Source organism: Carettochelys insculpta, chromosome 30 (genome assembly GCF_033958435.1).
Source record: "Carettochelys insculpta isolate YL-2023 chromosome 30, ASM3395843v1, whole genome shotgun sequence".
Classification (NCBI taxonomy): domain Eukaryota; kingdom Metazoa; phylum Chordata; order Testudines; family Carettochelyidae; genus Carettochelys; species Carettochelys insculpta.
The window spans coordinates 10,720,976-10,733,209 of NC_134166.1; the positions used below are offsets into that span (position 1 = coordinate 10,720,976).

General features: G+C 53.7%; 1 protein-coding gene across 2 annotated transcripts; it reads right to left on the bottom strand.

Moving 5' to 3' along the window:
- Positions 1-4,639: 4,639 nt before the first annotated feature.
- On the bottom strand, positions 4,640-9,254 carry LOC142003697 (serum amyloid P-component-like). 2 transcript variants are annotated; one of them, XM_074980853.1, is made up of 2 exons: positions 9,094-9,254; positions 4,640-5,456 (listed from the first exon to the last, which is right to left on the bottom strand). In XM_074980853.1, exons 1-2 carry the CDS (start codon positions 9,155-9,157, stop codon positions 4,837-4,839), a joined length of 684 nt encoding a protein of 227 aa, XP_074836954.1. In that variant the 5' UTR covers positions 9,158-9,254; the 3' UTR covers positions 4,640-4,836. The 2 variants fall into 2 exon arrangements, 1 of the variants encoding a protein (XP_074836954.1); XR_012642872.1 differs by lacking the exon at positions 9,094-9,254 and adding an exon at positions 7,867-8,021 and having other exon boundaries at positions 5,320-5,456.
- Between the last annotated feature and the right edge of the window lie 2,980 nt (positions 9,255-12,234).

The window sequence follows — 12,234 nt, forward strand, 5'->3', positions numbered from 1 at the left end:
ACCACTTATTCAATGCGTGCAACCTCCCCCTCTTGTGAATGATTTTGGAATGTCTTAAATTTCCCGTGGAGCCCCCTTTATCTGATCTAATCAGGAGCAGTGTCAGATTGAATAATTAAAAATGGGGATAATCAGGAGAAGCAGCAAAGTGCTATGTAGTGCAGATTTGAAGACTGGGGTGGGGGGGTGGGAGTGTCGCTCTGGCTGTTGGCTCCACATGGATGGGGCTTGGTTGGTGAGCGTGAACAGCTGGGTAACAGAGGCTGGAATAAATGGGATTCTACTCGGTATATCAGTAAAACACTGTGTTAAGCAGAGACCTGTAGCCCAGCAAATCTTGCGTTCGGCATTTCACTGTAATTGTGGGGGGAAAAATCAAATTTTTAAGTTTTTATGAGATTTTTTTTTTAAATCATGGACAACGAGGATCTCTGTTCATGACAGCCTTGAGCTCCAACCATGGCCTGGGCCAGAGCTGAGCACAGAGCTAGAAATCATCATGGTAGGGGGGTGACCTTCAAACACGTGACATGTCTGTCTCACGTAGCCTGACTGCAGTGCTCCACTTCTTACTGCTCTGACTGCCCTGCCTGAAACCTGCCCCCAAGCAATGCCAGTCCCCAGATGCAGGGATTGCTGTCCCATATGGGGCAGGAGGCCAACAAGAGGGGAATGGGCAACAAGGAATAGATTACATGGTGGTTACCCATTCTAGTCGTTCCTGCTGGGGCATCTGGCATGGACTGCTGTCAGCAGACAAGATACTGAGCCAGGTGGACCTTTGGTCTGACCCAGTGTGGCCGTTCTTATGTTATGTGCCTCCTCAAGCCAGCAGCTCGGGGCTGTGCATAAAGACAGGGTTTAGTCACAGACTCCGTGATCCTACCAGACCTCTTTGACTTTGGCTTCAGCTGTCAGCAGCTGTGGCTGGGGTTGTCTTTTACTGGGGGCCTCTCTCCATGGGACAGGAGAGCAGGCACATCCTGGACACAGTGTTGGTAGTTAATACTAAGGATGTGAAATCCTGTTGAATGAGTTAAGTGGTTAAATGGCAGATTTAACTGGACGTCCATGAGCCGGGAGTGGTGGTGGGAGAAGGGCCTGGGACTGCTTTGGCCTGGCTGGAGTGTTCCTTCCCATGGCACTGCCACAGGTGGGTGGCACTCTAGTCATGGGAGCACTGTGGGTAAGGGTGCTCCAGCCAGGCCAGACAGCCTCCACCTGCGGTGGCCCTGGGTGCACCACAAGTAGGAGCAGCCCCTGTCTGCGGCAGGGAGCCAGCTATAGCCTGGTGGGGCTGGGCTGGAGTAGCCTCCCCAGTGGCTTGTCCCTCCCAGGCAGCCATGCTGGAATGCCCCCACTTAGGGGAGTCTATCAAGGCTGGAGCAACCGCCTGTCCATGCTGAGTGAAGCGGCTGCTCCAGCCCCTCCCAGATCACCGTAACCAGGCGAACTACCAGTTAATCCTTTTCATCCCTAGTTAATAGCCTAAACCCCTTTATTGATTACAGTATAAACCCCACTCACTCCACAGTCACGCCCCAGGCGGAGTCCCTAGAATCTGGAGACTAGAATGAAGTCCCAAGAGCCAGTTGAGGTTCAGTCCAATCACAAGGTGTGTGTGGGGTTGGGGAGGAACTAGTGGTACAAGCCCTTTGAAATCAGAGCTCTCAGGCAATCTCTGACTCCAAAATCCAGCTCTGTCAAGCAACTATTTATAGACCTGTCCGTCGTGTCTTAGCTCGTTGTCTCCGGTTGCTGGGCCTCGCACCCGCAACTCAGGGACAGCGGTCCTGAGCAGGCTGCTGTAACTCAGGAAGCGCCATTTCCTTCCATTTTTATCCACAGCTGTAACAGATACAATGCTACTGATATTATCCCCTTTTCTGCTGATTTTTTTGTGTTTCCCAGGGACACGGCAAGGCTGTTTTGCAGAAATAGTCCTTGACTGCCTAAAACTCTAAACCCTCGCTTCAGTTGCCAACAAGCAACTCATGTTCACATGTCAAGCACATTTCATTCATACTGGGCCTCAAGGACCTGCAACATATTGCAGCTATCTGCTTCGCTCAACAGCCGGAGCTGGGGCTGCACCCCTACCCCTCCCTTGCAGCAGTGGCAGGAGCCAGGGCTGTGTCTCCTGTCTCCCTGGCTGAGGCCAGGGCTAGAGCCAGAGCTGAGTGTGGCATGGGAGGAGCCGGCTGACGCCACCCTGGCTTGTTGTCTTTCACTTGTGCCCAAGGGCTTCAGGAGCCATAAATCCCAGGTGCCACATAGCTCAGGGCATGGGGAACAGCAGGGGAAACAGGGCCGCACCCACACCCTGGTCGCTGGGAGACTTCTGCTGCTTCCCATGCCATGCACACGAGGAGCAGAACATTTCACTGTCCTGCATTCAAACCTCAGAGCAATTTGCAACCCACAATGACCCCAAGGTGATCACTGGCCAAGCTGCTGCATCTGCTGCGCACCTGCGTGGAGGAGGCATCTCTGGGCAGAAGGCAGCTGCTCCTGATGACTTCCTTGGGCTCACCACGAGGTGTCAGGGCTGAGCTAGTTCAGCCCTGGGCCCACCAGCAACTCACAGGACCTGGCTTCGGGGTTTACATGCAATGGACCAGAGGCGAACCTTGCTGATGCTTTTCCGACTGGGTAATGCTGCCTTTCTTCGTGTGTCCCCCAGGGTATGACATTGTGCCGGAAACAGACATAACTCCTCCATCACACTTTGCCACCCTGGGCTAGGAGATGCGCAGAGGTAGCAAAGCAAGATAGGCATGCTCCGTCCACCAGAAGGTCCTACCTGTCATAGGAGGAGGACCTGCGGAGGCTTCAAATGGCCACAGAGCAGCAAAAGAGGATAGCCAGATGTCAGCACCTGAGAGCAGGAGCTGGTTGAATGCTACACACGTGGCTGCAGCGGTCAGCTCTCAGACTGGAAATCTCACTCCAAGACATGCCCTACCCTAAGCATCACCCCCAGCCCTTACCCAGGCATCCACTGCCCCCCCCCAGCCTAGTTTAGGGTCATCCAGAATCACACTGTCCCCTCGTGCCTCATCCCCCCAGGTACACACTACCCCTTCCAGCCCAGGCTGGGTTCTGCAGCAACTCTCAACCCTGTACCCATCCCCCTAATTCCCCCCATTATTAGACCAGTACCATGCCCCACAGCCAGACATCCACCCTTCCCCAGACCAGCCCATCACCTGTCCCCCCACAACCCAGAATCCTGCTGCTCACCCTCCCCAGACACCCATCACTCCCTCCAGCCCTTTCTGGGACTTGCCTCCTCAGGAGCTCATTCTCCCCACCCCAGCTTGACACCTGCTGTGGGCAGAAGTCACTAGTGTGGTGTCCTGACAAAAACCTCATTTTGCCCAACGGTGATGACCGTTCAGCTGCGTGCGTGTGCTCCCCTTGGCCGCGTAGCTTGCTCTGCTCTGCAGCCACCACAGCAGATGTCAAGAGAACCCCCAACACCCACAAAATCAGGGAAGGGATGAAGGCTCCCGGCCGGGTTTATTGTCAAATGAAGCACAGGAACAGTTGTCAGCAGATCTGCTGAGCCACTGGGCAGATGTACCCCCTGCCAGAGGACTCAGCTCACTCAGTGGTGGGATTGCCTTCTGCTCCCTCAGCTGGACAAGTGCAGCCCCTCTGAGGCACATCTTTGTACACAGATGCAAACACATTGCACATCATGACAGGTTGCCACCCTCTGACGTACCTATTACCTTGTGCATGGTGGTGTGGTTGAAACATTGCTATCCCCAAAGCTGTCGTGCTGGACCCTGTCCTGGGTCGGTGTGTCTCTGTCCTCTGCGGGGAGTGTGTTGGTACCAAGATGTTTCCTAATGAGGTGTCCTGTTACCGTCCCTCTGGAATGTGTTTACAGCCTGGGCCTAGTGCCTCTTAGGTCTGAGCGTTTCTGCAGGATCTGCCCTGTTCTTGCCAAATTACATTAGCAAAGTCTTGGGCATTGTTGCCTTGGCCTCAGGCCTCACACCTGGCTTGTGATACATAGGCTTATGTTTTAGGCCCTCTTATTACTGCACCTTCAACCACTCCAAATTCCATGACCTGCCCTAGTTCCTGCCTTCTTGTGGGGAAACCAAGTGTCTCATACAAACTGTAATTCTGGTGTTTCCAACGCCACTGTAGATCTGGGTCTACATATGCCAAGATGCACCTGTCTGTCCTCTTTCTGCAACGCAGGGTCCATCCTGGGAGTTCCACAGGTTTCTATTTTTCGGTCAGCCCTAATCATCAGGGACACATTCGTGGATGGGCTTCTGGGCGTGAGGCAGGAGTGCAGGAGCTCAGAGGCTTGGTCCCAGGAAGCAGTGGTGCTGTGTGTGTGACCCTGAAGGACACATGAGGCTCTTTGGGGCATGTCACTGTGGCACAGCAGGGGGGTTCTGCCAAGAGTTTGCTCCAAAGCTGGGGGCAGAGTACAAATGTTCCTGGCAGTCTGAGGCAAAGTCTGAAACCAAGACCCCCCTGTGTCCTTCCTAAAAAATTAAAACCATTGCAGGGAGTCCCAAGGGGCAGGCGATGCTGAGGATATTCTGTGCCCAGGGCCCGGAACCTTTGTCGTTTGGCTCTGGGCTGGATTGGACCTTCCCTAGCACTGCACTTCGCCTGAGTGTGTGTAACAAGGAACGATACGAGCACCAGGGACTGGGGAAGGGCACTGTCTCCTTTACGTCACAAACATCTCGGTTTGGCCATGAGATTAGGCTCTGGGGTGGGGTCGGCCTCTTGAAATCACCCAGGAGGGACTGGAGCGCTATGGCTTTGGGCTGGGGCTGTGGAGTGGTGGGAGCCTTGTGCTCAAATGATCAACGACTCTCTCAGTCTGGGCTTCACCACCACATCACCTCTCACTTCATACTGCAGGTTCCTCCAGCCCAGCAGGCAGGGGGGCAGTGGCAGAGACTGATAAGCAGCCCTCATTTTGCCAGGTGACAGCCCATATTCCCACATGTACACGTCCGTCATTTCACCCGTAAACGAATTGTAGAAGTCGAACCCGCCCCCGAAGGCATCCTGCTCCTGCCCCAGGATGATCACAGCCTCAGCACCGACCGAGTAGCCTTTCCGCAGCCCCTTCCTGGGTAAGGGCTTCCTGTTCACCCAGAACTCGGCTATACCTGTGGCGGATTCCCAGCTGGCGCAGACGTGCTCCCAGTCCATATGGCTACTCGGAACTCGGAAAGTGACAAATTCCCCCCCCACGTAGAGCCTGTACTCTCCAGGCTTGGGTTTGAAGAGCAGGATCTCGCTGTACTGAGCTTTCGTGGCATAGGAAAAGAGGCCGTATGGGCGGCTCAGATCGGTATAGGATCGCAGGCACACGGTGAAGTTCTGCAGCGGCCGCTCTGGCTCCGGTTTAACGACCACGTAGGCCTCACTGGGGTCCGTCCGGAAGATGAACACCTTTCGATACAGGTCTGGGAGAGACGAGAGACTCTGTGGGATGGGCAGTGGTGCTGGTGCGAAGGTGTCACCCCTCGCCCCGGCTACAGACCCCGCTGTTCATGCCGGTTCTTGTACCACCCTGTGACTTGCCCTGGACATGTCAGTCTTGACTCTCAGCTCTGCCTGCTCTGCTCCTACATCCCTTGGCCAGTCAGCACTCCCAGAGGTCCCTCCATAATCCCGCAAGCTCTCCCAGTCCCAGCCACTGGTCATCCAGACAGCCAGAGGTGTAGAAGATCCTGCTTGCAGTGCAGTGGTTACCACCACTAGCCCATGAAGGCGTAATGTGTCTCAGCCAGTAACCTGATAACTGCCTGAGGGGGAGAGAGGCTTGAGGGACAAGCCCTGATTGTAGATGGAGCCCGGCGGAGCAGGAACAGGGAGGGGCCCATAACTCCAGGACGCTGGCAGCAGAAAGGGATGCAGCATAGAAGCCTGAAGTCGCTGGGTCTAGTGAGGAAAAAGATGTGACCCGAGGGAGAGGAAACCCAAGGGATTCTGGCCCTGGAGGAAAGGGGAAAGCTCAGGGAAAGAGCAGCTGTCCTGCCTGCCCTGCTCAGCTGGGCTCCCTCCAGTGCTAAGCCACCCAAACGAAGTCTCCTTCACTGGCTTTGTCCCAACATTCAACCCCTCTGAGCTACATTAACCCTTTGTGGGCTGGTGGGGGGGTGACCCCTCCTCACATTGCCCATGAACATGTACCGTGGAGTTAAACTGGGAGATCTGCTCCGTGGCTCTTGCCCATACGTGAAACCCTGCAGGTTAGGAGTGCACAACGGTGCCCCCAGTGAGCCTGCCTGTCACGCGCGTGTCTCACAAGACGCACACATTGAAGGGCGGGGCACGTAGCCAACTCAGGTGATGTCTACAAAGCAAAGTGATTTCGAGCTAAGAGCAGTTATGTCAAAATAGCCCTGAGAGCGTCTACGCCACACAACTGCTGTTTCCAAAGACATTCGAAAGAGCAGGTGTGTTGTTCTGAAATTGGTAAACCCCATTGCAGGACGAATGGAGCCTATTTGGAAATAAGTGCCATTCCCTGTCTTAGCAGCACCTATTCAGCAATAGCTATTTTGAAATAGGTGCTCTGTGTGCTGGCTGTGTGCTCTGAAAGAGCCAAGTGCTGTTTCGAAATACATTTTTGCGTACAGCAGCCCTGTTTTGAAACAGCTGTTTCGGAATAGCTCCTTTTCAAATCGGGCTGCTGCGGGGACGTAGCCTGACAGCTCAGTGAGGAGTTCAGTCTGCTCTCTGGCAACTGCCATCTTTGTCTGAAGATCCAGGTAAAATATTCCAAAGCGCCCAAGTGATTTAAGAGCCTTCAGCCCTTTTCCAGGTGTGTCACAGGGGCACGGACATGACCAAGGCTCAATTAAACTTAGGTTCCTAAAGGACTTGACAATGGGACCTTTGGCAGGTGGGTTTTAGAGTGTTACATCAGCTCCATAATAGAAAGCCTGAATCTCGGCTACCCTGTCCCTTTGCTCTGACTGAGCAGGCTGGAGGCAGCTGGAGCTGCTGCCGTTGGGCAGCATTTAGTTGGGGCTGGTCCTGCTTTGGGCTGTGGGCTGCACTCGGTGACCTCCTGAGCTCCCTTCCAGCCCTGGGATTCTATGAGTCTATGAATTTGGGGAGGGGCCAAACTGTCTATAGCTGCCTGAACAGCAGGAAACTAGGCCAGGGGAAGAAGAGACAGGCGAAGGCAGGGCCAAGGGGTAGGAGCTGGGGAGGGGAGGGGAGGGGAGGGGAGGGAGGGTGGTGGTGTGGCTGAGGATGAGAGCCCCTTGGCCTACAGAGGGTCAGCTCAAAGCTCTTCCCTGCGATCAGCTGCCTTCAGTGCTGATGGATTCGGGGGTCGCTTTCCTGTAGTCTGCTGGCTGTAGAGGCTTTCTCAGCGGCGATGGGGCCTGTCATCCTAGTGCTTTGTCACAGGGGAGCTGCTGAGCTGAGTGGCCAGAGGAGGGTACTCCACCAGCACCTCACTTTACGTGGGTCCAAATGCAAAGGAGGGGTTTCCTGGGGAGTCGGTTTTGACAGGTAGGACCCTTATCCAGTGCAAGAGACTGTGATGGGGATGGCAGGAGAATTGTATGGTAGCAAATACATAGTACACGTAATTGCTGCAGGTAGGAGGCTGTGACAGGGAGCGCCACGCCCCTCGTAATGCGGCCAGCTCTGGGTAAAGGAGTTCCCAGCGCAGGTCCTGTCCCGTGTCCTCCCAAGTCAGGCTCCCTACTTCCACACAAAGCAAGATCTGTAGACACTTGCGAAGGGCAGGCCTAGAACCCAGCACTTCTGTAAGCGCCATTAAGCCACTGTAGCATAAACTGGCCTCTGCCTCACAGCTGGGAGCCACCCGCCACCCAGCATGCCATGCCTTGCCTCTCCAGCCATGCGCCGATCACTTCTCTGGCACAGAGTGCAGATACGGGCCAGTGCTCCAAGCTGGACAGCCTCGCCAGCGACAGCTAGTGCCCAGCTCCATGTTGGGGAACCAGAGCTCGGGTCTTATTATCCTCGTCTGGGGTGGATCCGGGTCATACTGTGAAAACCAAGTTATTCAGTAGGTCCCTGCCAGCCTGGCACCACATCTCAGGGCCCCTGGATCTGGAGACCTCAGCTTTGGGCCACCCTGGCTCTGACGAGGCAGCCCAACGTTCAGGACAATATGGGCTGGCACATGGCTCTGACGGCACTATAGCCCACCCAGTGTTAGACAGCCTGCTCTGGCTCCCCTCTGCAGTCACGAATGACAACGCCACGCCTTTCTGCTCCCGCTTCCTGCTTAGCCAGGAGGCTTTTGTAACATTCTTTGCAACTGTGGTTTTTGCAAGCCCAACAAAAGACTCTAAACAACCCCCCAATTACCACTCACATTTTTCCTTTAATTTTTTCCTCCCAATTAATTTAGCTCACGGTTGTTTTCACATTTGGAAAATGGGCCCCTCTAGGGTGCCAGATGTCTGTGTGACTGTACTGTTTGCAGATAACAAACAGGGCAATTAGCCTGTGATCATGTGCACCCAGACAACCACAAACTTTTTGCACCGTGACCTACTAATTCACCATTAGCCACCGGTAGAGGCTGCACAGAGCTGCGTTATGTTAGAAAACCATTTGTAATGATTATCAGAGAGGGAGCCGGGTTAGTCTGTAGCTTCGAGAACAACAAGAAGTCTTGTGGCACCTTATAGACTAACAGATATTTTGGAGCATCAGCTTTCGTGGGCAAAGACCCGCTTCATCAGATGTGTGAGTCGTGATCTCATGCATGTGAGGAAGCAGGTCTTTGCCCATGAAAGCTGATGCTCCAAAATATCTGTTAGTCTATAACGTGCCACAAGATGTCTTGTTGTTTGTAATTGTTAGAAACTTGCAGGATCTTTAATTAATGTGGCACCAGGCCTCCAACCTTTGCTTGAGACTGGTGGCACACAGGGGTCTTTCCTGCACCTGAGAGCTTTGCTCGTGCTGCTCTCCAATCTGATGTGGGTCACCTAATGCAACCCTAGTACATCAACTCTGACCTAAGCTGAGACTTAACTCCCCAGATCTACAGCCCTTACCAACCCAGCCTGGCACACTCTGCGCCACTGGCTCTGCCCCTGCCTTCCTGGGCGAGGGCTCCCGAGAGACCAGCGAGGATGAGGAGCCAAAGCTGCAGCTTCGCCATGGTCTTCACCTGCAGAGCGACTCGGAGAGGAGGGTCAGAGCGGCAGGAACATGAAAGAGGGAGGTGGGAGGCTGGGGCTTGAAGGCTGCCCCAGGTGCTGCCCGCCTGTGGGTGCAGGGACCTGATTTATCCCTGTGCAGAGGAGGAAGAGGAAATGTGTCCAACCAATCCCATTCCAGGGCAGGAGTCTAGAATTTTCTGTTCAAGCCGATATCATACCGTCCATGGGGTGATGGCCATTATCAGCCCCTTCTTGTGCTGGGTGGCTGGGTGGGGCCCTGCCTAGTCAGACAGACACTCCCAGGCACACACGGGGGTTGTTATTTGTTGTACGCACAGCTCATTACATTGGTTCTGGTTCTGTGTGTGTGCGTGAGAGAGAGAGAGAGAGAGAGAAATACCCACAAACACCACATAGCCTGTCCGGGCAGTGAAATACCCTGCCCCCCAGTAAAAAAGCCCCATCTCCCAGCCAAAGCTTTGGGCCTCGGCTCCCACTTACTTGTGAAGAGACTTGGGTGCTGTTCACACAGCCAGGACATGAATCCCTGAGATAGGGGCTGTCCCCCTCCCTGCTGCCTCCACTCCCAGATCCTGGCCTCTGCCCAAGGCCCCCGTCTGGCCTGCAACCTGCTGGTGATGCACCCCAGGGACAGGTCTCCCCACAAGGCTCAGCCCACACCCGAGAGCTGGGCAACTGAGCCCTGTGCATTGCTGCTAGGAAGCGAAGGGGAAGCAGTGCACCCTGGAGAACCTTCGGGAACCCCCAAAACCAAGCTGTGAGAGCAATAGCAAGGTGCATCTCCCAGTATCTGGCTGCCTCTGATGCTCCAAAGGCCTCCCCTGCTGAGGGGGCAATCGAGCACCTGTGCTCATTAGGTCGAGAGCAGTGGTCTGGTCATATCGAATAGAAGTGCTGCTCTTTGGAGACGTGATAGAGATGGCCTGCGGACTCCTGGTTGTCTATGGCCCACGCACGGACAGCCACTGCTCCAGAGCCCTGCACTGGGACCTTGCACCTGGCAGGTGTTCAGTCACAAAGCAGGGGAATAGCCCGAGCTTGGTACTAGCTCTGGGGAAGCTGAGGCTGTGAGAAACTCCGCTGTCAGCAGCCCATGTTCCCAGGCACTCAGCAAGTCACTGTCCAGCTTGTCTGCCCCTTGGCTCCCTCGTCTGTAACACAGGGCTCCGTTCTGCCTGTGCTCTTTTGCATATGGAGAAGCAGGGGCCCGGGAAGGGCACAGGGGAAAGTCCCTTCCCTTACAGTTCCTTGCCACATGGCCATGGGAAAGTCCGGCTCTGACCGCAGTCTCTGCACTATGGGAATGGTAGCAGTCTCGGTGGCATTCCCCTTCGCTCAGGGTGGAGCAGCTCCTGGAGTGTGCTGCAGAGCAGGTTCCCAGCCTAGAGTTCGCTGTGTGTAGGCCAGAAGCTCAAGTGGCTGCCTTGGCTGTCTGAAGAAACAGCCTCAGATCTCCATCCCTTTATCTAGCCCTCCAGTTTTAAACTCTCATCTGCTGAAGCCGGCCTTTGCCCATGAAAGCTTATTAAAGTAATTGGAGACACACATCTCCTAGAACTGGAAGGGACCTCGGGAGGTCATCTAGTCCAGTCCCCTGTCCTCTTGGCAGGACCAAGCACCATCCCTGACATCTATTTACTCCAGTCCCTAAATGGCCTCCTCAAGGATTGAGCTCACAACCCCGGGTTTAGCAGGCCAATGCTCAATATCTGGTAGTCTATAAAGTGCCACAGGAATTCTTGTTTTTTCATCTTTTATGATCATATAGGATGAATCCCAGCAGATGCAGAGATTGTTTTAAAAAGAAACATGTAAACCAGGTCCTGGGGCTTAGGAGAATACTGATAATTGAGAGATCTTTTGTAGAAAACCTGTTTTGCAGGCAGCCCTTCTTTTCTCTTTCATTAGCAAGCACCTGTCTTTCAGAAACACCCTCCTGCCTGATGAAGCATTAGCTCCCCTTCTGATGAACGCGTGCAATAAATAATAAATAACATTAAGATAAACAGATACATAGAATCATAGAATTCAATGGCTGGAAGGGAGCTCAGGAGGTCATTGAGTCCAGCCCCCTGCCCCAAGCAGGATCAACCCCCACTAAATCATCCCAGCCAGGGCTTTGTCAAGGCAGGACGTAAAAACCTCCAGGGATGGAGATTCCACCACCTCTCTAGGTAACACATTCCAGTGTGTCACCACCCTCCTGGTGAAGTAGTTTTTCCTAATATCCAACCTACACCTCCCTCTCTGTAACTTCAGACCATTGCTCCTTGTTCTGCCATCTGTCACTGTTGAGAACAGCCTCTCTCCATCCTTTTTAGAGCCCCCTTTCAGTCAGTTGAAGGCTGCTCTCAAATTGCCCCTCCCTCTTCTCTTCTGCAAACTAAATAAGCCCAGATCTCTCAGCCTCTCCTCATAGGTCATGTGCTCCACTCATTAATCATTTTTGTTGCCCTCCACTGAACCTGCTCCACATCCACATCCTTTCTATACTGGGGGGGAAATACAAGCTTGGAGACATTTTTAGCAAAGTGCCAGGTGTGTTTCGGTTTGCTATTATATTTGAGGGACTGAGAGATTTAGTTTTCTGGGTTTATGCAACACTTTCCCGTTTACTTTTACGGAAGCTGCAACCAGAGATGCTTTAGAAAGTTTAGAGCCTTAAATAATACAAGACAGCAGGTGAGAGACCTGAGAAATTACTGAAAAAAAAGAGGTGTCCTGATGACTGACGCCCTCATGCTTTTCAGCAGCCAGCTCCATGGCAGCTGGGCCCACTGCAGGCAGCTGGCAGCTGCCCAGCAGAAGGGGCCCGGGCATCCAGCAGCCCCGCTCCATCTCCTCCGCCCCCTAGGTTTATCCAACATTTCCAGTTATGTGACCATCCGTCAGTCCTGATTATATCAGATAATTGGGGTTTTACTGTATTTATAATATGGCTGGCAAAGAAATGCAGTGGGGTTTTGTTTGCTTTCTTTGTGTCTGCCTAGTGCAGACCAGCCTGGCTAGAGCTTTGCCTGTTCAGCCCAATCCAGTAGTGCCCTGAGTTATGCGG